The 27,529-nt window shown below is 38.5% G+C and overlaps 2 protein-coding genes across 3 annotated transcripts in view; one reads left to right on the top strand and one right to left on the bottom strand.

Moving 5' to 3' along the window:
* RFC1 (replication factor C subunit 1) overlaps nucleotides 1-15,001 on the top strand; it is a 33,142-nt gene extending 18,141 nt beyond the window's left edge. The window contains exons 7-25 of the mRNA XM_027642686.1: nucleotides 1,453-1,530; nucleotides 1,872-1,959; nucleotides 2,054-2,355; nucleotides 2,554-2,661; nucleotides 3,171-3,350; nucleotides 3,672-3,776; nucleotides 4,466-4,862; nucleotides 5,783-5,892; nucleotides 7,496-7,610; nucleotides 8,066-8,154; nucleotides 9,169-9,306; nucleotides 9,721-9,816; nucleotides 9,981-10,079; nucleotides 10,530-10,684; nucleotides 10,800-10,917; nucleotides 11,836-11,981; nucleotides 12,464-12,677; nucleotides 13,718-13,909; nucleotides 14,457-15,001. Coding sequence (XP_027498487.1) covers nucleotides 1,453-1,530; nucleotides 1,872-1,959; nucleotides 2,054-2,355; nucleotides 2,554-2,661; nucleotides 3,171-3,350; nucleotides 3,672-3,776; nucleotides 4,466-4,862; nucleotides 5,783-5,892; nucleotides 7,496-7,610; nucleotides 8,066-8,154; nucleotides 9,169-9,306; nucleotides 9,721-9,816; nucleotides 9,981-10,079; nucleotides 10,530-10,684; nucleotides 10,800-10,917; nucleotides 11,836-11,981; nucleotides 12,464-12,677; nucleotides 13,718-13,909; nucleotides 14,457-14,558 — 2,832 coding nt within the window. The 3' untranslated portion in view covers nucleotides 14,559-15,001. The remainder of the gene's footprint in view (nucleotides 1-1,452; nucleotides 1,531-1,871; nucleotides 1,960-2,053; nucleotides 2,356-2,553; nucleotides 2,662-3,170; nucleotides 3,351-3,671; nucleotides 3,777-4,465; nucleotides 4,863-5,782; nucleotides 5,893-7,495; nucleotides 7,611-8,065; nucleotides 8,155-9,168; nucleotides 9,307-9,720; nucleotides 9,817-9,980; nucleotides 10,080-10,529; nucleotides 10,685-10,799; nucleotides 10,918-11,835; nucleotides 11,982-12,463; nucleotides 12,678-13,717; nucleotides 13,910-14,456) is intronic.
* Nucleotides 15,002-15,352: 351 nt separating this feature from the next.
* The window catches only part of WDR19 (WD repeat domain 19), a 41,767-nt gene continuing 29,590 nt past the window's right edge, over nucleotides 15,353-27,529 (bottom strand). Inside the window, exons 30-37 of one of the 2 annotated variants that reach the window (XM_027642685.1) lie at nucleotides 24,312-24,408; nucleotides 21,935-22,059; nucleotides 21,209-21,290; nucleotides 20,413-20,563; nucleotides 19,001-19,124; nucleotides 17,129-17,205; nucleotides 16,318-16,438; nucleotides 15,353-15,523 (exon numbers count right to left, since the gene is read on the bottom strand). In XM_027642685.1, coding sequence (XP_027498486.1) covers nucleotides 16,324-16,438; nucleotides 17,129-17,205; nucleotides 19,001-19,124; nucleotides 20,413-20,563; nucleotides 21,209-21,290; nucleotides 21,935-22,059; nucleotides 24,312-24,408 — 771 coding nt within the window. In that variant the 3' untranslated portion in view covers nucleotides 15,353-15,523; nucleotides 16,318-16,323. Of the gene's footprint in view, nucleotides 16,439-17,128; nucleotides 17,206-19,000; nucleotides 19,125-20,412; nucleotides 20,564-21,208; nucleotides 21,291-21,934; nucleotides 22,060-24,311; nucleotides 24,409-27,529 lie in introns of both variants that reach the window. The other variant, XM_027642683.1, reaches the window with a different exon arrangement.

Here is a 27,529-nt window from a genome sequence, read left to right as displayed (position 1 = left end):
ATATATGTGCAAACATATTCACATAGTTATTTTTATGGGCACTATTTCAGTTACGTAAATAGAACATGTCACTTAATCTGTTTTCTCTCTGTCCAGACTTTCTCTACCTGTGCAGTTGATGTGCCTATAATTATCTTGCTTTTCACACAGAATTTACTTTTTGCTTCCTCAGTGATAGTGTTTTGGTGGTGTTTTGGTTTCTTCATTCCTTGGAGTGAAAAATTAAAAGCCATTGCCATCCATAATTTGTTTCACTTGTCTTTTAAATTTTCTTATAGTTGAGAAAATATGAATGACCCAGGAAAAACAAGATGTAGTCTTTCATTTGAACTCATTTTATCTGTAACACACAGTGTCTGTATGTGTCATCAATGTACTTTGTATCAGGTGCATCTCTTCCTCAGCCTGGTTTGGGTTCAGTAGATTCTGCTCCCTCCTTTCTCATCATACACAGGGAAGGTAGATGCATTTCATTGCTATGGGCTGATAAAAATGATGCCTGTGGCATCTTGTTTTTATAAAACCATCTAATGGAATCTAATAGAGCATGTCATTTGGACTTCAGGACAATTCTGAAAGTATTTTTCCTTTGTTTGCTTGTTTTTGTTTTTGTTTGTTAAAACAGTGGTTACACTATTCAGGAATAGAAAAGGTTTTCTTGCCCATGGCACTGTACTGGGTAGGAAAGGTAACTGTATGATCAGTTATCACTGTAGATGTCATCTTTATTTTGTTAGGTAAAATAAAAATGGAAACCAAACCGGTTTTGCTTTTTTACAGTTAATAAATAACTTTCACATATTCCATGTGCACTATTTGTTCTTACTGTTTTTTCTGTCAAAGAAAATCAGTGTGAATAGAAATAATAAAAAGTTAAAGTATATTTGCTTCCCTAAAGTAAACAGAACTGACAATAAGAGCAGGGTAAGGGTAGTAGTTAAATTCTCCAAAACTGCCAGAATTCTTTTTTATATATGTTTCGGTAAATAAGAATAAAATATTTGTTCTGAAGACATCGTAATTTTTAACAGGCATTGTTCCTACTTGTCTTTTGGGACTGCTTTTGTAAGTTTTTTAAAGGCAGCAGGTTACCTCTTGGTGCAGGCTGGTTGTTCTGAGATACTGCCTTCAAGTTTTGGTTGTTTATTAAAAGGAAAGGGTACACAACAATAAAATACGTGAAAGAATGAAAAACCTTTTTGAAAACAGCTTATACAGGCATGTTAATGTTTCTAGTGCAACAAATCCAAGCTCAGTTTTTCTCACTAGACTTCACTAGTCTCTCTTTTGTGGTAAACAAGTAATTCTTCAGTGCCAGTTTCAGAAATGTTTTTGCCTCTGGTAGGACACCCTTTTTCCATCTATGTGCTCACTTAGAGTTTTTTAAAAATATAGTAGAATTGGAACTTGTTAGACATGAGCCTAAAAATCTTTTCTCTTTTTGTCTTTCAGCTAGAGAGACAGCTGCATGAAGATGAAGAATTTGCTAGAACTTTGGCCATGTTGGATGAAACACCGCAGAAGAAGAAGGTTGAACTGTTTTTAAACTTTAGCTTTTAGAAATTGCATTGCTGGGAGTGTTCTTATTTAGCCACTTTTGTTTTAAGACTTCTGTAGAAATGAAATAAAACCAGCAAGAAAGTGGTTTCATGAAAATAGTGTACTCACTTTGTATACTTGCCTCCTGGATTTTCCTCACTCAGTAAATAGTATCCTGCCTAGTCAGACAGCAGGAACAGTACGTGTGTGTGCTATATGCCTCTGTTGGAAAGGTATTTTAAGTTCTAGTTACAACTGAGTGAAGTGTGTTGCTGTGTCCCAATGGTAGCTTGGGACATGCATCTCTGACTTTGCATTGTGTGTTTATTTAGGCTCGGAAAGATACAGGAGGAGAGCAAACAGTATTGAGCATCAATAGCAGTCCTAACGTGCCAGCAGGATATAAGCAGTCGGAAAGAGGTAGGACACAGAATATGACAAATGTTGCACCAATTTATAATATTAATGAGATACATTTTATATATGAGCTCTTCTCCCTCTACCTCCTTTCAAGTGAAAGCAACAGATTCAACAGGTGAAGCAAAGAATTACACTGCGAAGCCAGAAACTAAGTCTGAACAGTCTAAAGGCTTTAATTTATCCCCACAATCATCTGATGGTAAAACAGCAAGAGTGTCGGCAGATAAGACCTTGCCTTTGAAACCTGCCTCTAGGCTCGTGTCTCTGAAACAAAAAGAAGAGATTGCTGAAAAGGAAAGAGGTGCTCAAAATTTAGTATCGAAACAAAAAACTGCTTCAGAGAAAGAAGAGAAGACAACGCCAAAGAAGGAAAAAATTTCTCCCAAGAAGAGTGAGGTAGGAGCTATCAAAATTAATTTAGTTGTCCTGGTGGAGTTTGCAGAGCAAGCTTCAGTGTTACATGTAAATAGACTAAAAAGAAGTGTTAGAACTTGGTTTTCCTTTGATGCATAAAAATGTCTTAACTTGAGATGCTTGAGTTTATTTTGCTGGTTTTATATATGTGTGTTAATTTTTTTTTCTCTCCTGGCACAGTCTGTAAGTCCTGAGGACTCTGAAAAGAAGCGAAGCAATTACCAAGCCTACCGAAGCTTCCTTAATCGTGAGGGTCCGAAAGCACTGGGGTCCAAAGAGATACCTCAGGTAAGTTTGGCTACAGCAGGGTTCTGTATGCAGAGGTGGAGTGCATCATAGACTTAGAGATGTAAGTGGTCTAACAAGTATCAACTGAACTGTTAAAAACTGGTATTTTTTTTTCCAATAGGAAGCATGGATTGTAAAAAGCTAAATTGTAATGCAAAGCAGTGACTAAATGTAAGGAGGTATACTAAGAAATTATATTCATAACTTTGTGTAGGAAGTCATGATGATCAAAAATAGTTACTGGTCTGAAAGTTGAAGGTTGCTGTCACTCATTTGACTGCTATACTGTGCTTGAAGTACAGAGTTCTGCAAGTATGATCTGTCAGATAAACTGTGTGAAGTTTTTTTGGTAGCTATTCCTGTTAATGGCTTTTGAACGTTTAGAGCTATTACTTAGCTAGGTATGATAGTCTTATTTTTAGAGTTTCACAGGGAACTTGACATGGTAAAGAGCTATTTAGTAGAATTGCATCAGGTAATGGCGTTTTCTGCAATGCTCTGCTTCTCAGGGAGCTGAAAACTGTTTGGAAGGCCTGACATTCGTAATTACGGGGGTTCTGGAGTGTATTGAAAGAGATGAGGCCAAGTCTTTGATTGAACGTTACGGAGGAAAAGTAACTGGCAATGTCAGCAAAAAGACAAACTACCTGGTGATGGGGCGAGACTGTGGCCAGTCGAAATGTGAAAAGGTGAGTGCTGCTGCGCCTGAGCAAAGTCAGAGTAAAACTGAATTGTTCCTGTCTTTGCTGCTGGTTTTCAGTATCCCTGCCAAGAGGAAGCAGTATTACTGATGAATTGATCTTTAAAAGGAAAAATTTGCTGAACGTCCTGTGTCTTTTTGTTTTGTTTGTATTTATATGCATATGTACACACACACATACAAATATGTATATATAAATATAAAATTGTTGTTGTTGTGTTCCTAAACATAGTTTTTACTGGAAAACCCTTTGAAGTGAATAATGCAACTCCTAACTTGACTTTACATTTAATTCTTTCTTTGGCTCCAGGCATCAGCTTTAGGTACAAAAGTTATTGATGAGGATGGCCTGTTTGATCTTATTCGAACTATGCCAGGGAAAAAGTCCAAATATGAGCTGGCGGCTGAAACAGAGGTTTGTTTATTATAAACTTAGGGGGTTGGTGGTTTTCTGGCTTTGGTTTGTTTTTAATTGGAAGGAGTTTTGGTCTTCTGTTCCAGTAAAGGTAACACCACTATAATCAGTTTGATCTTCTAGGCTAAAAGTATTGAAAGTGAAAATTGTATGTTTGTGTTTAAGACTTCTAGTTGTGAGCAATAGGTTATTTTCCCACCTTTTATATTCATACACAGACATTATTCTGTATTTTAGGTATCTGACAGAGGGGGTATTTGCATCTCCTTAGACAGTCTCAGTTTTAAACTTGGAATATTGGATTGGGTTGAACAACTTCTGCAGGTGTTGTTTTGCAAGAGCTTCATGAGTGTCTGGCCCATTTGTTCCAACCTGACAGTCATCAGTTTAGCATTGTATAATGATGCCTTAGGCTTCATGAGTAAGGGGACTGCTCTTGGAATGACCAACACATTTCCTGCCTTTTTTTTTTGGGTTGTGCTATGGAACCAGGTGACTTTGTGTTTAACAGTGCTTTATTTTTCAGAGAGGAGTATTTCTATATCTGCTCTTGAAGTTTTTTTAATCAATACATAAGTTTTGTTACATTCAAAGCACTCCTGTACATGTGTAAATAAACAAGCTCTTTGGTTTTTTTTGTATTTTTTTTTTAAATTTCTCTTTAATTTTTTTACCTTTATGGTCCAAAGACAAAGAAAGTGGAGTCAAGACCTAAAAGGACACCACCGAAAGCTGAAGCTGGAAAAAGGAATTTTAGCCCCTTCAGAAGGGAAGCTGATAATAAAAAGTATAAGTCTACTCCTGAAAAAGAAGGTACCGTCAAATCTGTCAAGAAAGAAACCACTGCTGTTCGAAAGCTTATGGACTTTAAACATCAGACTGCAGAGGAGAAGAAAACCCCAAAACCTGAGGGGAATTTGGTTTCTGAGGTTAATGAAGATGGAACAGAGAGATTGCTATGGGTGGATAAATACAAGCCTGCATCTCTTAAAGCACTTATTGGACAGCAGGGTGAGCAAAGCTGTGCCAATAAACTGCTCCGATGGCTCAGAAACTGGCACAAGAATACCTTGGAAGATGGACAAGGTGACTGGCTCGGTTAACTTTTCTCTCTGTTTGTCCATGCTAATCCCACTGGTTGGTTCCCTGGACCCATAAGGGCCTTTGCGGGAGCAGAGCGACTGGAAATCAGGAATGACGCTGCAGTCAGATGGATTTTTAGCAGCAGTTGAGCCTGAGGGTTTTTTTTAGTGAAGTACTACTTACTAACCCCCTCCTACTCCCCCACCCCAAAAAAGAACAGAAAACTGTGTCTCCAAGATGTTTTTTTTTTCAAGTGTTAAGTTTCATTTTTACAAAAGAAACCAGAATAACCCAGCAGTGATGTATCTAAAAATGGCATTGAGATGAGCATATTGATTTCTTTTTCGAGAAGTGAAATGAGGTTATCCAGTCTAACCTGTCTGTACACATGGAAATACCGGGTAGCAGCATGTCTAAAGGGCTGCTGTCGCACCTGGGGATGAGATGAATTGTTGAGGTCCTGGCTCTGACAAGTAGTCCATGTGTCAAGTAGATACAGTTTGTCATCCTACAGGCTTTTTTCCCCTATGTTTAAAATAGTGTTTAAGTTTTACTTCAGCCACAGTGGAGGTTTTATGTGTGGTGTGTTTGGGGTTTGGTGTAATTTGTTTGTGGTGGTGTGTGGGTTTGGTGGTGTTTTGTATATTTATATGATATGCTTGTAAGGAAATTGCTGAAATGGTCTATTACATTAATAGCTCTTTTGCTGTTTTTCAGTTTAAAATCACTGCAAGTCATATACTTTAAGCTGGTTTAACCTGCTTTTCCCCAAGTGGTTAGAATGCAGATGTGTATGCATTGTTTGATGTTCTTATTGGGCCTTACATGAGGAAAAATTCCAGTGACATTTGATATCTTTAGAAGCTTGCATTTTGTTTTGTAATTACATACCTATGTAAAATGTGGAATGTCTTTTTTTATAGCAAAGACCAATAAAGCTGGAAGCAAAGATGATGGGACTAGTTTTAAAGCAGCATTACTTTCTGGTCCACCTGGAGTTGGTAAAACTACTACAGCTGCTTTGGTTTGTAAGGTGAGTTCATATTAAGTTGTTCCCAGCACTTTTTGTTATATATTAATTCTGTATCTGGATACAGATGCAGTGTGCAGATGGATATTCCCTTAAACAACCAGGGTCTGGTCTCACCCAAACTCCACCTGCTTAGAACAGGGTTACAGGTGAAAATATGTGGATATTTAGATGCCTGAGCCAAGAATGTAGCAATGGGTGTCTGTGGTTTTCTTCTGTTACACTGAGGGGAAGCACGTCACACAGTGTGTTGAACAGTTGGAAATGGTTTTCCAAAATTATAAGCATTCAGCAGTAGTTCTTCAAGTTGGGGAATATTTGCGCTAAATTTAGTGGGAATCAAATTCTGGCAAGCTTTTTGAAAGCCTAAGGTTGTGGTTTTTATCTATCTAAGAGAGATCTCTCCCAGACTTTAAATTGAAATATGACTTTAGGATGAGAGAAGTTCACAGAGTCACAGAATATGCTGAGTAGGAAGAGACCCATCAGGATCAATGAGTCCTACTTGAGTTGATAGTGCTATGTGTCCATTTCTAAATCTGAATTTAGAAATTGGCTTGTTCTAAGGTACTGGAACACTGTGCTCACACCACATTTAGTAGAGAATCAGCCAAGAACTCCACCTTGCAGAAATACCATTAAAGCTGACTTACTAATAGTATTGTAACTAATTATAGATTAGTTTTCTTCTTTGACTTACAGGAACTTCTGTAGAATATGGTATTATCAGCTTGGAAGGATTCAGAACTATTGTCATCTATCACATCGTTGTGCTAGGAAGAAGTGATTACTTACTTGAATATTTGAGTTGTATACAGTAACTCCCAGTTCCCTCTCCCCACCTACCCCTTCTCCTTAGAGTTTTGTGTCAACAAGTTGCTGCCACACCCAAAACTAGACCTTCAGAAAAGCTGGATGTACTCTCCTAGGCTCATTTCTTTCTCAGAGCGTGCTTCCGTGGCTTACTCAGAGCTGCCTCAGGTCTCTGCAGAGCATTTCAGTGTGCTCCACAGGAATCACCAACAAAACTGAGTTGTTAAGGCTACAGTACCAAGGCTGTGTGTGCTCCCTGCTGTGGTGTGGCATGCTCCTGGCAGGGGAGTTTGCTGATAGTAGCAGCTGGGTTAAGTTCTGTCAGGGACTGACATGCAGCCCTGTTCTGAAGTGTTAGTGCTACTGGGGGAGCCATGTGTTTCCTATGAGTTAAATTAGTTAAAAGCTACTCTTTCCTGCAACTTTCAGAGGGATGTGATATGTCTCTGTTATGCAACTGGAGATACCATGGAGCTTGTAGCTCTGTTTCTATCCCTGGTGGCAGTTCTGTTAATCTTCTAGAACTAAATCTGTGCCACTGACTTCAACCCTTTCCCACTTGGCTCAAAAAAAAAAAAAATCTTTTGTGCTTATCTGTTCTGTGCATAGTTATAAATATTTCTGGAGTGTGACAGAAAAGGAGAAAGGAATCAAAGCCACAAACCGTATGTGAAACCAGTGTTATAAGAGCTTTCTTCTGCAGTTCTGAAATACTATGTCTGATTTTGATATGTGTGTGCTTTTTCACTGTTCTGTGTTCTCACTTTTTGTGTGGTTTCTGTGTTTGGACTAGGAACTGGGGTACAGCTATGTGGAACTGAATGCCAGTGACACTCGCAGTAAGAACAGTCTAAAGGAAGTAGTTGCTGAATCACTTAACAACACCAGCATCAAGGATTTCTGTTCTGGTATGTCTGTTGATTGAAGGAGGATTTTTGATGTATTAGGAGTCTGGTTACAGGAGGGACAGAGCTTCTTCTATTACACAGCAGTGTTAGGAATTTACCTTGCTTGTCACGTGGAGAAATCCAGATCTAATGGATGGGTTCATTAAGTAAGCTGTTTTATTTCCTGTTCTATTTACAATTAAATCCTGCTATTAGTAGAATTAGTTGTTAATCTGCACAAACTACTCAAGAACTCTGCAGTTGCTCCTGTGTTCTGTGGGACTCGTTTCTATGAAGATGACATGATGTTATAGTCTGGTGTGTGAACACAGATTCATGTGATCAAGTGGCAGAGCATGAGGTTCACCATCACCTCAGTTGCCTAGGATGGGATTACCTAATCTATAAAGCATTGGGTAAAACTCTGAGCAAGACTCTTATTTCCATCTCATTTTCTTGTCCATATTCATTTTCAGGCACATCCTCATCAGTTAGCGGGAAACATGTATTGATCATGGATGAAGTGGATGGTATGGCAGGCAATGAAGACAGAGGAGGGATTCAGGTGAAACTGCTATAGTTCCTGGCTAATGCCATTGCTAAGAGTGCACACCATATATAGCACAAAGTATTCAAGCCAGTCTACTGTCCTCAACCCATGGCCCATAAACAGAAACTCTCTAATCTGATGTGTTTTAGAGGTCTATCTTTGTGTAAGAATTGTGCGTTGATAGAGGGGAAAAAAGATACTTGTGTAGAAGAAGGCTGGAGTGACAAATTTGGGTGTGTGCACTTTAGAACAGGTGAATTTATCCTAAGGTCTCTCTGTGGTGACATCTACCTGCAGTGTGAAGTTTATGCTCTGGCTGAGACAGTTGCTCTTTTCCATGGGCAGTAACACTGAATAACTGATTTGTGGCATAGGCAGCATAATCCTTTGTTCTCCTTGGCAGCTCTGGTTTTAGCTTCTGAAGATTTCCTATGGTCACAGGCAATACTTTGACAGTAAAGGGCATACAGATCTTTAGCTCAGATGCAGACATTTCCATTGCAGGAATATGAAACGACTGAATTTCACCTTCATTAGAGCTGTAAAAGTTTGTTCTGGCAAGCCTAATAATGCCAAAACCTCAGGGCTGAGCTTTTTGAATGGGGAAGAGCTGATCTTTTTACTACTTCATTGTTCGTGGCAGGGTGCAGTGTGTTCCCTCTGGGCATAAACCAGGTCAAACTGGCTTTTGGAGAAATGAATCTAGTTCTGCAAGTGGACTGCTCTACTCTGGGCTACTGATCCTCATTGCTTCTTGACGAATGGTCCAAACACGATTGCTGGAAGTAGACAGTGGAAGTGGGTAGGCAGCAGATTTATTGCAGCTGAATAGAACAAGAAGTGAAAAAAGTGGGTGATGGGGCTAGGTTTGCACTGTGTTAGAAATGTGATTACAGTAGGAGGAGTTTTATAGACTTACACCTGTCAAGGAACTGATTTAAGGCAGGGACTAATGATGTTTGGTATGACATTTTAATCATTCTTCTTATCCAGGTTATGTGATGTAATTGTAACATGTTTAAATTGCAGGAGTTGATTGGTTTGATTCGACACACAAAGATACCCATCATTTGTATGTGCAATGATCGCAACCATCCTAAAATCCGTTCCTTGGTCCACTACTGTTTGGATCTTCGTTTTCAGAGACCTCGTCTAGAACAGATTAAGGTAAGAAGGCTGTAAGGGCTGCACTGAATTACCATCAGTAACTTCTGCCTTCACGTGGGAGAATTTTATACAGAATTGGATACACCACTTAACTGATCATCTTAGTGAGTAACTCTGCTTTTCAAAATGGGTTGTCTGAGTTTTTCTTCTCAAAGAATGAAGTATCCCAAAATCTTTCAGATTTTAGATGTCTATCTTAAAAATATATACAAGCTGGTTTTTTTTTAAAAGATCATGCACTTTTTTACATCAATGTCAAGCATTGCTTATGTTTATGGAAGAGAATTTGAACTACATGTGCTTTAAAAAAATAGAAAAATATGTAGTGCTCTTTCGTAGATGTGTCATTGTGTTCTGCAGGGGAAAGAATTCATGGGAATTCATTAGTGACAGTTTCTCAATTGTGTATTACAGGGTGCCATGATGTCTATTGCATTTAAAGAAGGTTTAAAAATTCCCCCACCTGCAATGCAAGAGATAATCCTGGCAGCAAATCAGGACATCAGACAGGTCAGTGCCAGTTCATCATCAGTGACCGTTCAGATAGCACGTTGTGTACATTGACTTCAAAGTAGTATTTGAACAGTATTTCTTTGTATAAAGATCATGCTGCTTCTGCTTGAGTCTTCATTGAAATCCTACTATGCTACCAAATGGTAAATTTTGTTTTCTAGGTTTTACATAACCTTAATATGTGGTGTGCAAAAGATAAATCATTGACTTATGATGAGGCTAAGACAGATGCCAGCAGAGCCAAAAAGGATATCAAATTGGTAAGTGTCAAATACTGTCTTTTATATTTGATATAAGGATATCAAATTGGTGTCAAATACTGGCTTTTACTATCATATTCTGATATAATCACTAGGCTTTATCAGCATCTTCTGAACTAAAGCCTAGATTCAGGGAGCTATCACATTTCCCACTAAGAGTAGTAAATCTAAGACTGAGTATATATTTTGATGCACTGCTCTATTACGTAAGATGCAATTATGAAGCTTATATTTCTCATCCTGAGTTCTCTGTTTAGGAGATAATTCTCTTAATATTGAAAGAGAAACACAGTTCTTAAAACTGGTGAAGTTCTGGAGAGGAAATACTGAACGTGGAACTTGTACTGATGAGTCAGGATATTCCTGGATACTAATTTTGTTGATATCGTGCTGTCTTACTGTTTGTGTTGACCTGCTACCCACTGACTTATTGAAATATCATTTATTTAGGGCCCTTTTGATGTTGTCCGGAAGGTTTTTGCTACTGGAGAGGAAGCTTCTCGTATGTCTCTCATAGACAAATCAGATCTTTTCTTCCATGATTATTCCCTAGCACCTCTTTTTGTGCAGGAGAACTATGTACATGTGAAACCAGCTGCTGCTGGGTGAGTTACTCCATACCCTAAACTAACATAGGCTTTTGTGTCAGGGAGTTAAAGTAGACTAAAATCTACCTGGATATTTTTGCTTTGTAATACAGTCAACTTCATTTTTTTCCAGAGGAAATCTGAAAAAGCACTTGGTGCTTTTGAGTAAAGCAGCTGATAGTATATGTGATGGTGATATAGTGGACAAACAGATTCGTAGCAAGCAGAACTGGAATCTTCTTCCAACACAGGTGAGCACATAACGCTCATTTTATGTGCTTTAAGGGGCATCCAGTGTTAAAGACTGATCTGTGGAAATCGGCATTTCAGTATAATTTTATGACTTGTATAGTTCATACTTCATGTAATATTCTCTGTTCTGCTGGTGAGGAGTTTCCCATGTCCATATTGTTGAGCCCATGCTGCAACATGAAATGAAGTCTTCTAAAACTTTGAAAAGCTTGACTCTGTTATGGAAGCACAGAAGCACATGGTGTGTGTATCACTTCTGATGTGCAGTTACCCTGTACTTCCTCTCACCAGGGCAGGATTTCTCCCAAAGCACAGAGGACTGAAGCTTTGTCACTGTATTTCTTTTAATGACCACTGAAACACTGACAAGACTTGTGCTTAAAGGATTATGGCTGGCATCAGAAAATGCATCATAATGCATTGTAGGTGAAGTTGGAAGGCACCTCTGGAGGTTGTCCAGTTCACCCCCTGCTTTGTGCTGGTCCAGAGAGATGAGTTGCTGAGTGATGTAGCTGAGTTAATGTATATTTGCAGTGTTCTTTGGAAATGTCTCCTTCACTCTATCCGTCTGTTGGACATCACAGCACTTGCTTGTGTGAAGGCAGCTGTTTGACCACACTCTAAACTGAGAAACATGAGAAACCAAACAGGGCTTTTTTTATGGTTTTCAAACCCCAGATAATTTCACAGGTGTTTTAGAACATGGTAACAAACAGGGTGGAACAAGAGATGAAGCTGTAACCCAAGAGGGATTGAACAGAAACAAGCAACCAAGAGATAGTTCTCTTAAAATGAGCGGTTTCCACTGTTGAACTTACTGACTGCTCTTTCCATGCAGACCAGTAGGGTAGTGTGTTATGGTTTCAGTGAGATTAATTCAGTGTGATTTGAGTTTGGCATGTGTGTTACTTTTTCAGGCTATTTATGCAAGCGTTCTCCCAGGGGAGCTGATGAGAGGTTACATGTCCCAGTTTCCTGTCTTTCCCAGCTGGCTGGGGAAATTTTCATCCGCAGGCAAACATGATCGTATCATTCAAGAACTGGCAATGCACATGAGTCTCAGGTAGTACTGACATTCTTCTACTGGCATTCTGTTTATAGTGATACAGTTTGTTCTTGTGCAGTTCATTACCTACCATTAATTCCTTGCTGTGCTTGGTACAAATAAGTGACACATTCATATATGCTCTCAATATGCTTGTATATTCTTGGTGACACTTTTCTTAGTGCTTAATCTGGACAGCAGTCAAACTAAAAACACTTTTGATATAGTCAGCAGTACTTAGTCTTTTTTTTTTTTTCCTCCCTGAAGTTGTTTCTCAGTAAGGGATATGTTTCTGCAGACTGACTGTGTTCAAATCCCTTGCATCAGTTACCCCTGCTGCAGGTGTGGCAAAAGGAATGGCACAGTACAACTTGCCGTTGGCTCTTCAGGCAGCTGATTGTCCATTTGCTGAGGGCCTCCTTGTTGCTTGGTCTTTAGAAGTCAGTGGTGGTGGTTGTACAGATTTACTTACTCAGTACTTTACTTTCAATTTGACAAAGAACCCAGGCATGCAAGAGGACAGTAAATATGGAGTATTTGTCGTATTTGCGCGATGCACTTGTCAAGCCCTTGAAAGACTTAGGAGCAGATGGTGTCCAAGAAGCTATAGCATTTATGGACTCTTACTGCTTGATGAAAGAAGATATTGAAAATATCATGGAAATAAGCACGTGGGGAGGCAAACCCAGTTCTTTTTCAAAGCTGGATTCCAAGGTAAAATTCACCAGTGAATTTTTTCCTTTTCTTCCTTATCTTTAAATAAGAAATCCTAGAATAGTAGCTGTGGTATGGATGTGCTGCTGGAAGACTGAAGTTGGTGCAGCTGCTTATTAACTTTGATTGATAGTAGTCTTTGTAAACCAGCTGTCAAACATACTACTAAAGGTTTAGGGGTAAGTCCTAAACAAGAGTCAGGCTGTGCTTCATTCAGGAGTCTTACACCTTTTGTTCCTAGTGTACAGGATTACTGGGAGTCATTTGTGTCTGGGGTATAAAGTGGAACACAGGACAGGGAAAGCCGGTACCTTTCTACCATCAAGTTCCTGGCTGTGAGCTGCATGAGCTGCACGACCTTCAGGCAGAGCCCTATCTTTCTTACCATCACACAAAGGAGGGGGGACACACAGCTGCCTGTGTTACGCTGTGGGCACTGGATTAAGAGGCTGCCTTGCAGGTTCCATCTTTCACAGTCCAGTTAAACAGAACTGCCAGACCTGGGGTGCTTTGTGTGCTGTTCCTCCAGTGTCCAGCTAGTCCACTGCAGTGGTTGGGACCTTCACCTGGTAAAAGGTGAGCTTAAACTCAAGTCCCTGTTACAAACTAGGCAGGCATGAGATCTCAACCATGATCTCCTTCATCCCAGATAAGATGCTCAGGGAAAGAGGAGAATGTACTAGTAACTAACCCTACACTACTTTGAGGTGTTTACCCCCAGTCTGAATATGCTGTGTAGTCTGGCAGGCGTTCAGTGCTGCTGAAGGTGGCTCTAGTGTGACTTGGATTAGGTGGCAGCAGAACAACAGTGCTGCAATTACACTGTAGGCCTAAGCCAGAAGCATCTGAAGATGCATACTCTATCTGATACATGCTCTTAGATGCTTTCTGTGTTCTTTTGAGACAGTGTCCTTTTCTACGTATCTTTGGTCACATCTTTCCAAGGGAAAGGTGATGTGGAATCTCTAGCTAAGAGCTGGTTAGCTAACAATCTAAAGTTCCTAAGCTGATGCTCAGTTTCCTTCCTTTCAACCTGACAGGTCAAAGCAGCTTTCACACGAGCCTACAACAAAGAGGCACATCTGACTCCATATTCACTTAGTTCTTTCAAGGCATCTAAAAGGCAGTCGGGATCTGCAGGGACATTGGAACTGAGTGAAGACTTAAATGTGGAAGAGACCCAGTCTGATGAGGATGAGCAAGATACTGTTGAAAGTGATGCAATGATTAAGGTAATTTAGTTTCCTCAGTATTAAACCACCACACTGTTTTTTTTGTTTGTTTTTAGTTACCTTTCTGGGAGTTGTAACACCATCTAAACGAATTAAATAAAAAAATATAATAGATATATCATCTCCCAACTTCTAAATTTTTAACTGGTGGTAGTGTGAAATAGTCTGTTATTTCCATCCATTGTCTTCTGCTTGAATGTTGGACCAAGGTGAGACATCACTGTAAACTCATGATTGCTGCATTCGATTCCAAACTTAGTAATATTTTAGGTGTTGCTGAGGATGGTGCCCCTGGCAAGGAGCAGCCCCAGGCCTTTGTGTGTGGTTATCAGAGATGACAATCCTAGTAATACCCTTTGTATCTATCGCCAAATGGGAAACTGTGGTCAGCCCTTAAGGCAGAGTCTGTGCTCTCCATGGCATTTAAAAACCTCACACCTGAAAGGGGACAGAAAGAGGAGACTTTCTTTAGCACTGATTGCATTTTGACTTATGGTATTGTCAGGTTGCAGCTGGATTTTAAATTGTTTGTATATTCTGTTTGTAGCAAAAAAAGGCGAAGTCTTCCAGGCTGCCAAAAAGAGACAAAAACGAAGAAACAACAAAAAAAGAAGGGAAAAGAAAAGAGAAAACAAGACATTTGGAGTAAAATCTTACTTTGGACACAGCTTTGTTTATCTAACTTCTGGCAGGAACATGAAACAGATCCAGTGCTGCAGCTGGGAAAGTAGAACCAGGGCATTGAAAATGCTCCTCTTATAGAGGTGCTTAGCTCCTGTACTCTCATGTGATGCCCTGCTGTACTTACTCTTAACGTGGTAGTTGTTACAAACTATAAATATCCCTGCGCAACCAACACCAGGTGCATGAACCTGCTGAAAACGTGATGCTTAGTTACCTGGCATTTATGCTGAGTCTTCCTAGGACTTCACTACTTTTTTTTTTTGTAATAAATCCCCTGGCATTACGTGGTGAAGTCTTGTAAATAGTATATGATGCAAAAACCTCCAAACATAAATTGCCTATTTGTACATTACAGAAATTACGCAGTACATAAAATTACAATAAAATGTTTCACAGGACTCTTTTAAAGCTTTGGTTAAGTTCATGGAGTGTTCTGTCTCTCTTTTTCCAAGGTTTTGTCTTTCCTTCACGTATAAGATGTGGTGTTCCTCTTTTCCTAAAACTTCCCTTTTGTTCAGTTAGAGACACAGAAATGAGTGAGGGATTTAGTTCCAAAACTTGAGTTGTATCTTTAATCAAAACGAGAAAGGAATATTTAAAGAGTAAGAAATGTTTAATAGAAACTACTCATAACAATTCATAAGTAATACTGAAAAAGATAATAGTAGGGAGTTAGTTTTTCCTTTTTGCTGCTCACATAACAAAGATTGCCCCATGGCTTGTCTTTGGTGTAGATAAAATGCAAATTCTGCTTGGTAAGAATTATCAATCAGTTTTATTACTACAATAAAACAAAGTACAAAATTTATAAAAAGCTAAATATTTACAGATATCACAAAATAGAAGTGGCATGGTTGTTATTACACCATTGTGGAGAAAACTTGTGATAGAGCTTTCCTTGTTGCTGTTTGCCAGCCAAGACAAGCAGTTCTGAAAATAAACAGAGGTTGTTAGTCATATCTTGAGATACAGACATTGTGATGGCAGATGTCTTTTCTCAGATCAGGGAAAAACCCAAACCAACTAAAAGCTCCCAAAAAGAAGTTTATTGTGGTATATATAACTTCGCACAAGTGCATTACTCTGACCTATTGCTGAGTTTTTACGTAAAGTGGTTGCAGTAGTAAATCTGCGTTCAAGTGTCAAAATTAACAAGGAACTTCGTTAACTCATTTTCAGTTAACCATTTCTTTAAGAAAACCAAAGTCTTGGATCTAAGTGTGTGGTATAGACAGAGAAGTGCTCTCATTCTTTGAAATATGAGTATTTCAAGCCAATACTTGTTGCTGTTATCCTGGGATATATTCTGTTAAATATACAAGATCAGCATTTTAGATCTGCTCCTTCCACTTAGCACCTCTCTTTCTCTCCCTGCACTTAAACCCTTGTTGGAGGATCTGTAGGAGGCTAGATAATGTTGAGATCTTCAAACTGTTCTCTGTGCTACTAAAGCACAGCTGGTGTTCCAAACCAGAACATCTTGCAGATGTTAATGTACTCATAGAAGTAAACGGAGTTAAAGCCCAAATTAACAACCAGGTCAGTTGCAGTAGCAAAGCCTACTGGTGTTTACATGCTTGAGGGCAAATATAGGAAATAGAGCTGGGCCTCAGTTATCTGGGGCTGTAAGTTAAGATTCTTGAACACAATTCCTTGCTGGGAGAAACTCCCTGTGTCCTCTAGAATGAGCCCTGTTCAGTAAAAGCTATAAGACTAGCACATACCTGAATTTATTGGTCCCCTTCTTCTGGTTTGAGGTACGCCGTGCAATCATTTATTTTCTTAAGATCAACAATGTTAATCCTTTCAGAACACATGGGACACACGTTTTCAGTCTGTAACATGCTGTTTTAAAGGAAGGGGTGACTGGTCAAATGCTAATTATAACATTTTTGAAAGGAAGCTGGGCCCAAGGCAGAAAGCCTAGAACAGAGTTCTGACCTGTGCTATGTAACATGCAGGACAGAGCAACAGCTGCTTCTATCTACATGGAGCAAAGGTTGTTTTGGTTTTTAACTAACACCACACCAGGAAGGCTAGTTGCAGTGAGTGAGCAGAATTTGGCAATTAAAACATATACAAAGGAGCTTGGGCTAAAATATGAAGTTTCAGCAGCTTCACAGTTCCTGACACTGGAATGGAGCTATCCAATCCCATTCTCACACATGATTAATACCCAATTCTGTGTGTATTTTGTTTGTTTTGGTGACTGCTGCTGTGCCTGTTTCCTGCCCTGCCCCCATATCAGGCCTTCTTCCTGGAAGGAGCTGAGAACTTACACAAGCTCCCCCTCCATCTTCACTACTGAATGAAGCCCTGTTGGAGCCCTGTGTCATGGGCCCAATTCTTTATCGTAGCTCTAGGTCCACTTTGAAGCAATGTCCTGTGAGTATGGCAGGTGCAACTACCCAGTAAGGGGGATTCCTCTTCCACTCACCCCAGCTGTTACATGTTTTTAGTACCAAATGAAACCGTTTGCTGCTAAAATATGAACAAACACTGGAATTCTGCAATAGAAAAAAACCCCAAACTTACTTTTTGAATTCTGAATAGAGGGCAGGAAAGTCACAGTGTGGGCAAACTGTCCAGTCATCACGTACCATATGTCGACCCTGCACACAAAAACCACAAGTAATTAAGGGACAAGTTCTGCCCTGGTACAGTGGGCATCTACTTTTGTACCTGTTATGGTGAAAAAAATCTCAGCAGCTGAGTTCTAAGATCTTGAATTAAAAACCCCAAACCATAATAGTGTTAACTGTAGTCTGATTACTGTGTAAATTCTGTAACTAGAAAAGGAGCTCTCAAAGAGATGCAGTGTTTTCACTATCATTTGTCTTCCTCTTAGAAAAAGAAATCTAACAATGTATTGAAATACAACTTTTAAAATTGTTTTAGTTTGGTAATTCTAGAATGCTATCTGTACATCTCTATCCAGAGCTGTACCTAAATCTGCTGGGATTATTGATGTTGTGTATGACATACCAAAAAATGTCCCCAAAGCCACGGCACATGAGCCCATTCAACACTGTCAAGTTTGTGAGCATAGTGCCTGCCTGGTATTTGCCTCTTTACACAGAAATATTTTTCTCTTTTTTGGTACAGTTTACTAATTTGCTTTTGATAGAAAGAATTCGTATCTACCTTTTCAATACTATAAAAACACAGCAGCAACTTGAACTACATCGAGATTTGTGCTGTAATAAGATTTGCAACAGCAGAGTGCTCGGTACTGACTCTCATTAGATATTTGAAAATGCCACATTCTTAATGATGTTACAAATACCTGTGATGCAAATGAAATATAGCCAAGATGGACATATATTAACATGTACATTATGTTTAGATCATAAAGTAATATTTAAAATCCTTTGTTTTTTCCTTAAGATAATACTGCTAAAGTATACCCATCATCTTATTCTCCTAAACCAAGAGTAAAAAAAGCCAAACATCACATAATTGATATAAATTTTTTTTTGTAAGACTTAATTCTTTAGTTTTAATAAAGAATGTTAACTCTAACACTTGATTCCTGTTCAAATAAGTTCTCTTTTGTTCCATTCTAGTATGACAATTCACTTGAACCTAATAAAAATAAAGTGTTATCCAGTAGCTATACAGTAACTTTGCCTGGGAATGTATCCCTCCCTACCTTTTCAGTACACTCCAAAGTATCCTGAAACAAACTCCTTATTTATCAGCAATTTAAGAACTGCTGAGGTCACTGGCTGAACCATTACTTAACCTTGGACATCCTTAAAAATTCTGTTACATTCTGGCTGTTACATTCTGGGCATTTCCCAAAACAGACTTTAGAAGTTTCATTGGGGTTTTTTTTTTGGTTTTTGGTTTTTGGATTATGGGTAATTTGTGATTTGTTGTGTTGTTTGGTTTGGGATTTTTAATGATTTTTTTTTTTCATTTGAAGTCTTGGCAGCCTGGAATTTAGGGGAGGAGAGCTGTGCCCTCCACAAGCTCCTGCACATGGAAAAGGAAAGGGGTGCTTCTGTAAGCTGTTAAAGCCTCTGAGCAGAGGGCTGAACTGGGAAGGTTGCCTGCAGCACAGTCCTGTCTGTTCTCCTAAGTGCACCAACTGCATGTGTGCTGGGGATTCCTGGTACTCCACCTGCCTTCTCAAGAACCTGAAGTGTTCCAAAATGACTTCCTGATTTTACTGTCACCCTTAAGTTCTGCTACTTGTAGGTGGCAACTCAGGACACTCTATGACAAAGTGTCAAAGACAACAAGAACGTTTTTTACTTATTTAGTAACATTAGAAAAAGGCACAAACCATAAAAACACCTAGCTTGGATCTAGTAGCAAACCAAAGGTATTCAGATAAACTTATTTGCAGACGGGAAGACAGGCTTTGCCTGTCACAGTGCAGAAAGCATGGCAGACACTCACGGTTGCAATGCAGTACGGGAGGTTGTTTTTACAGCTGGGACACAAAAGTTCGCACTCTGGGAGCTGGAACGCACAGTAGGGACAGGCTGTTGTTGGCTCTTCTGTCTCAGTTGTGTCTCGGTGTCTAAGAGACACAAGTGTGAATAAAACCCTTAAGCTGTCTGAACTTGAACAAAGCTGTTTTACAATGCCACTGATATTAAGCAAGTGCTTTTCCTTTGAGTTAGTTGCACAGCTTCCAGCTGCTATTTTATATTCTATCCACTCATTCCTTTTAACTATCACCCAAGTTTCATCACAATTATGTAAACTTGGAAATAGGTCATTTCCATTTTCCATTTAATTAGAAACAATATCACCTTTTAAAAGCTGTAACAGCTCTTAAAACTTTGAAAGCTTTCAAAAAATCGAGGTCTATACATATGGTTTCTCTATTTCAAGAGTTCTTCTGTGGCAGGACCACAAAGAACTGGAGTAACCAGAAAAAACTCTGGCTTTGTGGTGGGACTATAAAGCTTGTAATTGCCTTTGTTTGTCCAAGCATCTGTCAAAGTGATGGGCCTGCTCCAGACATCATGGCACCTGTGTTAAGGGGGAATGGGCAGGAGAGAGAACTATTTTCAGATTTCTTAGGTGACCTTAATGTCTCTTCCAACTACGAGGAAAACTACGAGGCACCACTTTACACCAGCTCGGGACTAGTCTTGACACAATGGAACTTCCTGTCATACGAGTCACCTGTTGCTACAAATTTACTTGGCTTCAAGCAGAGACATTGGACAAGTCCATGGAGAGTTTAGAGACTTAATGAATAAATACCTAAACCACCCATACGAGCTCAGCAAGTCCCTGAGTCTCAGAACGGTTAGAGGCTGGTAGAATAAATGAGAAAAGCATTACATATGCTTGTCCTGCTCTTATACAATTACCTATGCTTCCTCTTCTGGCAGAAAAATTGGCTAGCATCTATCAAAACTTCAGATAAGGAAGAAGATGTCAAGAATTCATATATTTTATTTGCCCTTCCATTCTTTTTTATCTTAGCCATTTAGTCAGTAGTCTAAATCATGACACACATAATGCTGATCCTGTAGTAGCTAATTGTTTGGCTGTACCTTCTCAACTAGAGACCAACTAAACCTGTAAGGCTGCACTGGCATCTGTGTGGACAAGACAGAAGAAGTTACTGCTCGTGAGGAAGCATTTTACATTCACGCTGCATTTAAGGTTTATCACATCCAAGGGAATAGAAGATTCTTTAATTTTCGGAGAAGGGTGGGAAATGATTCTTAGCCTTCCAAATCTGAGACAGCAAAAGAATATGAAGAGAGGATAAAGGTTTTATGAGCAAAAAGAGCATTATAAATAAAGCCTTGGTATCATGTCGTGTCCATTTGATTAACACCACTCACCTGACCATTGTTTCAATTTTTTTTTTGTATTTAGGATCTATTTTATTCCTGTACTCGGGTCTCATCAACATAGCAGCAAAACTGAAGGCTGAGTTTTTCAATCCTGCTCTGTGACACTCAATTACAGCTGAAGTCAAAATTGGCACAATGTCTGTAATAGAATGGAAAAACGATGTCAAATATTTGTTTACCAATATTAATGTTGAAAACCTTTGAGCTAATATGGCTAAAAAGGTACTGATGAAAAAATACAGTATTTTTCTTCTTCCTCATGGTAACAGTTGCAGAATTTGGGGCATTCCTGTAACCATACACAAGAAAACCACGGTTTCACCTCTCACTGCCCTGCACTCCTGAAGCTCACCATGGCAGCAGGAATGTTCAGATTATAACCATTTCTCCCAAAACTCGTCTGCCCTGTTTAAAGCCTACATTTTAGTCTACATTTTTCATGTACCCAAGAACTATTCTCAAAAGAAGATCAATTAAAATTTTGTCATGAAGTCCCAGAACCAATCAGTTCATTACATACAATCCTGAGACTTTATGTTTGGTTCAGGCAGCTCAGCAGTGCAGTTACAGTGGGTGAGGACAGATTAACCTGCTGATGATGATCCCATCCTGGAGGCTGTATATCAAAGAGCTCTCCTGTGGGCGGTGGCAGAGCACACTGTGTAGTTATACTCTGCTGTGTGCCAACAGCATCACAGGAGGAGTATGAGCCTTGTAACAGAATGCTGATGAATGAACTGCCCCATGGAGCACAGCCATGCTCCCCTACGCTGTCAGCACTTACGTGACGGGAACTTGCTGATGTTGTTGGCGACACGTATAAGCATACGTGCTCCCTTCATGTGATCACCGCGTTTCACATGAATCTGGAACATAACAAACATACCAAATTTACTGCAGCCATTAGAGAGTAATTCCCTGCAGCCTGGTCTTGGCATTCATCCTGCTGGGAGCTGTGCATCCACAGCTCTTCCATGAAACTGAGCAGAGCTGCACTAGAGACTCCATAGTGGCTCTTTCCCAGAACAGTCTTTCTGGCCTTCAGCCTGCTATTTGCAGGCTCTCGCCCCACTGCTGGTAGAGACGGAGGCCAGAAGCTGGCTGCAGGCTGAATGGATATCTTGATGGGCATCCATGGGTTAACTACTAGAAATCATTTGAGCCCCCTGCTTAATTTAATTTACAAAAAAGCAGTGATCTACTGATGGATAATAACAACAACAGTAATAGCAAATAGTTGTACTAGTAGCATAGTATTTTAAATTATGAATGCAAAAGAAATACAGGAAGCCATGTGTAATTTTGAATTATTCAGTGTTTAAAAAAAAATATGCTAATCAAAGAGGCAGAAACAACCACGGATTATCCTCCTGAAGCTTGCAGTTAGCATGCACTTGGATTCTGTGATACAATCTATATGCTCTGTATGGATACAGAGCATCCACATGTACAGTTTAATAAATCACAGACTGTGCAACTTATGCATAAATTCAATTTCTCAATTCTTTACCTTTACTAAAATATAGCTGTGTAGAATCATAAGGTTTGTGGCCATCTCAGAAGAAATTTTAATCTTCTGGGTTTTTAACTCCGAATACATACTGAAAAGAACATCACGTGCATTTCGGTAGTTTCCTTAAGAAAAAAACAACAATGAACAGTAAATTTAATATTTCATAACAATTTATTTACTTCTGACATAAAGGGAAGCTTAACAGGAAGTTATGTTGATTCTTAGGGTAAAACTGTTGCATGGCAATTTCTTTGGAAAGCCATAGGCAGCTGCTTTTCACAGTATCCTAAACAATATCAGCCAGGGAGTTAGGTAAAAAAAAAATACACTTGAAGTAATCTAAACAGTAGCAAAATACATATGTAGATGACAGTTGAATACAATGAACTTTAAAAGTGGAAGATGCTGTCTCCAGTACATTGTTTCCACATTAAAGGGGAGAAAAGGTATTTTTAGAACAGTTACAGATGTTATTTCTTTTTGTTCTTCAATGACAGATATTCAAAAGCTGTTGCCTAAATGTTAGTTTAACATACTTTTACATGACCATTTGCTTTGGCAACTCCCTGCCTCTGCGACCAAACAAACTCCAAACCTGTTGAGAGATGATTAAAGTTTGAATTCCCTAGGTTATACTGCTGCAAGGTTATTATCAAAGATCGTTCAGAAACCACAGGATTCCATTAAATGATCGACATAGCTGAAAAAAACTAGTGTTTAGTATGGTTAGACTATTCTTATTTGTTTGTTCTTGTTTTGTTTTGGGGGTTTGTTGGTTGGTCAGTTATTTTGGGATTTTTTTCATTATTAGAGTCTGAGGAAGACATACTCTTTGCAGCTGGAAGCATTTAAAGGAAATTTCAGATTCAGTTATTTCAGCAAACTTCTTCCTTTTCTCCCTATATTTCTTTATCACCAAATGTTTTTACTCTATAGAGCAATTGAATCAAATAGAACAACTGAATCAAATTGTGGAATTTGTGTGAGGCAGCTAAATATCACTCCAGAATTAGTTGCTGGAAAACAACATTATTTTTTCATGCTGTGTTACTTGCTCTCAGAATAATATGATGAGTCCTACAATCATGTGATTTCAGGTTTCAGAGAAGATTCTGAGTTGGAAGGGACCCACAAGGATCGAGTCCAGCTCTTAAGTAAATGGCCCAAATGGGGATCAAACCCACAACCTTGGTGCTATTAGCACCATGCTCTAACCAACTGAGCTAATCCCATAAAACCAAGGAAAATTGCACATGAAATGGCATACCCAAACTAAAATACCAAACAATATGACTTAAATATTATTGTTACGTGGAGTTTTAAGGAAAGAACAAACTACATTTGGTGCAAACTTCAGAATCAAACTCACTGAGATCTGCTGAAGAGGGGGATGATCTAAAACTGTGCCTCACCAGAAGAAACAGTTACTGCAAGATTGGCGATTTTAATGAGACAAATATTGTGCTTCTTATTACACAGTTGCAGAACACATCTGTACTATTAGGGAATAAGAAATACACTGTGGGATATTGCCTTTTAGATACAAGTTTTCAGATTCAGAGAAGCTAGTAAATATTTAAACCCTTGAGCCGTTTCATTTCCTGCTTCTGTAATTAGCACAAATGCATTATTCACTACTATGATGGATTGGGAGATTTGCTTGCCAAGGATTTCAGAGAGGTTTTTCCACTCCTTAGCCCAATGCTGCAGAGCAGCCCATAAATGTTAATTTGCCTGGGCTGTTCCCAAGGCTGCTATTTTTCCTTTATAGATTTTTTCTTTTACATAATTGAAATGAAAAGCAAGCAGTGTTATGGTAGGGTTGTTGCTGGGCTACAGAGGAGAGTGAATAATGGAGATGATAGCTATTTTGCTTTTAGCCCTGTCTCTTATTATTTTTCTCTATTTCTAACTTCAGCTACCCATCACAGGGGAAAATGAGGCTTATGTAAGCACGTGTCTGGTCCTTCAACAGAAATCTTCTCCTGTGCACATCTAGTGAAAAAAGTCATGTGCAAAGACTAAAGGATCAGTATCTAAGTCAGAAACCACATGTAGAAATTGCAATTCTATGATCTGGGATACACAGAAAATTAAAGTCACAGGTTGTCTTAATCACTACCTTTACTCGAACGTAATAAAGAATACAGATATTTTCCACAAATTTCTTTTTTTCCCCAGTATTTAATATACAGGTATAAGTCCCAATGTTTTCACAAAGGCTACTTTCAATTAAAAATTAAAATTGAATATAATTCAAAGTACCGATACATGTCTTCTCTAACTATAATCCTACATAAATAACAGTACTCTGAGCAGGGTGTCTGAGGAGGCAGCATCAGAGATGCTGTCACATCAGGGAAAACCGACTTACCTGAACACTGTTCCTCCCTGGCAATTATTATAGCAGTTCTGGCAGCTTCTCGGTACTGCTTCAGTGCCATGTATAAACGGAACAGGTACTTGGCATCCTTAATGAAATCATACAAAAGCAATTAATATATACTGCTGTACTGCTTTCTTTACTTGCTCATCCCACAATTCTCTAAAGAAAGCAGACAAGTTGGCTTGTTTTGTGAGGGGTTCTTTGTATCAACATGGTTCAGCTTTGCCACATTCACCTGCAAGGCTTGGCTGTCACTACACTCACAAACACCCACGCTGAGGACCCTCAGGGAGTCCTGGCAGGTCACTGCCAAGCCCTGTCCATATGGATGCAGAAAGCCACAGACCATCAGGCACATGGAGAGTTTTACAGGTGGAAACCTAACAGCTTCAGATGTATGGGCAGTTATGGTGTCAGAAAAGAACCAAATACTCCTTTTAGAAAGAGAAATCTTGCTAGAAATGTTTAAACTGCCTTATGGATCTAGATGCAGACACAGCTTAGTGTGGATAAGGATGACAAAGTCTAGCCATTAAAGAGTCTATTGCTCTGGGACCAGATAGTAAATATCAAAGACAGTTAAAAAATGAAAACCAGGGAAGAATCAGCTAACAAAATGCATAAAATTTATAATTTGCTATACCATGTATTTTTATGGATTATATGATTCAAGAATGGCAAGTGAAGCAAAGGGTTTGCCCAAAAACTGTCAATCCAATAATAAGTAAATTAGTGAAATAATTTTAAAACAAAACTAAAAAGGTGGCAGTATTGTAGAAAACAAACATGAGTTCTCTTTTTGTAATGTCTACTCAAATTTCTAGTTAAAAAAAAATTAACAAGAGAAAGGAGAATTGGGTCTTTCATAAGGATTTTTAAAAAAATCCTCAAAAGAGGTAATAAAGGAAATAGTTATCTGGATAATAATGTAACCACAACTACTTACATTAGCAGATATTATTTATCCACTGTAAACTGCCTTAAAAAGGACAATTGCTATTCCCTGAGTGGGGTAAACCAAAAATTATTTATGATGTAACTCTTCTCAACTTCTGACACTACCTAATGACCACAGATGGCCATTCCACTGATGACAGCAGAAGGCTGCACTACTTTCCCATCCAGGCTGCTTCTGCTTTTTCTCCTGTTGTAGCAGGAGAGGATTCTGTCCCAACACGGACAGGCGGCCTTACATGGTATTTGCCATGTCCCTAATTATATTTTACTTAAATAATATATTTAAATTACTTACATGGTAGCCACATGTAGGAAAAAAATAGGTATTTATGGAAAATTAGTCTAATGTTTTACTTTTATATTCTTACATCTAAAATCAGTAAGTTTAAAAGCTAAAAATGCAGGAAAGAATTTTCTACTGACAATACATTTCCTAAGGTCTTTAGAAAAAATTATTATTGCAATCTAACTGATCTTAATATTGGATAGCCGTGATTGTAATTTAATTTTCCTTTTTAGAACACATGTACTCAGAAAATATGCACACAGAAAACAGCAGAACCTTGCTAGTTAACACTCTCTGAAAGAAGACACATGACAAATTACGAATCTTTACATGTTAAAGTTAACAATTACAATAGTTGGCAAAGTAATGTATTAAGAAATAGTTTGTAAGTAGTCAGATAATAACATATCAAAATAGTGGTGAGCATAATAATATTGATTATTATCAATATATAATTAAAATGCCACATAACTTTGGCTGTAGAAGATTTAAAGCAATTAGTCTGCTGTGAGTGATGAGCTGGTTTGAAGATCAATGCTTGAAATGATTAGCAAGTTTCTGCTGCATGACTACTTTTAAGTTCACTCTTTCAGCTTTACAAAAATGCCACCACAAAGAAGCTGCTATTGTCTAAAAAGAACTCCACTTGCTTGATAAGTTCAAAACCAGTCTCCATAGCATAATAAAGATTAATTGTTTTTAAAGTAATTTTTACAATAAATATTTACGATTTGATAAAGTAAAATTTTGTTACTCACTGAGAGAGACTATGGTAGATTGGATTAAAGCATTCAGAAGAACAAGAAAGAGCTTTTAAACAAGGAAAAGAATGCTCTGCATTGAAGTTCAAAACAATGCTAAATATGGCATTTATGGCATTCTGCAGAAAATTCCTAAGTGTTTTCTAAAATCTTTAGAACCTTTTCAGTATGAAGATCACACTGTAGCTCACTTCCCTTACCCATTCCCATATACTTCTATAAAAAGGCTGTTGTTTTGGGAAGAGACTGGATGCTACAGTTTCTGTCCACCCAACTTCCAGCATAAATATGAAATTAGTCTTGCTTACATTGATACTGCATAGATTTTTCATCCAATGTCTCCAACAGCTTAATTCTCTTTGGGCTCTTGCAGTTGAATTCTGTCTGCTTTGCTACGTTTTGCTTCTCTCATAATTTTTTAATGTTTATATTTCATATTACAGGTAAAAATAAGAGGTAGATAATAAAGAGATAGAGGTTTGTTTTGGTTTTATTTTATTTTATAAAAGCCAAGTCTGCTTGGCCATCAACTGCCCAGTGTCTCTAAAAGTCTAAAATATCAAACCCTTGATCTCTAGGCACCATACAGAGAGAAAGGAGAATTTGCAGTTTCCCAATAGAATCACAAACCAGAGCTGTAACATTAGGGGTCAAATAATTTACTGCATCAAGAACATGGCATCTCCATTGTTACCAAATCTTATTCCCCTCAGTAAGGCATAACTTATTCTTCCATATACATAATTTTGCACATGACTATATTTACCGTGAGTTTGTATGAGACACTAAATTTCTTGACTAAGCAATTGACTGTAGACAGCAATATCCTCACCTGACATCTGTCTTTCACAGTAGAAACACATGGGTGCCACACCACTTAGCTCACATTCCAGCTCTGCTCAAATATGTCTGAATGTACTACAAGTTCTATTATCATCAAAGCCAAAAATGGACTGGGAAGACTTTTTCTACAGCTCAAACTCAGAGAAACCAGATAACCTTTCAGCAGTCACACTGTAAAAGAGTTTATCTTAAGCTCAAATGCTGATTTTCTGGTGTCTAACATTTTTACAGTGGTCATTTTTAATCTGTACTGGAAAAAACCAACCATGCTAATATAAGAAGGTCAAAATCTATTTCTTGTATTGTAGATACAGCATAGACCTAATCTATGTTCTGCTTAGCTTGTGAATTATCCCCTT

This window comes from Corapipo altera, unplaced genomic scaffold (genome assembly GCF_003945725.1).
Source record: "Corapipo altera isolate COAL_440 unplaced genomic scaffold, ASM394572v1 22, whole genome shotgun sequence".
Taxonomy (NCBI): domain Eukaryota; kingdom Metazoa; phylum Chordata; class Aves; order Passeriformes; family Pipridae; genus Corapipo; species Corapipo altera.
This window is presented reverse-complemented; position numbering and strand designations above follow the sequence as displayed.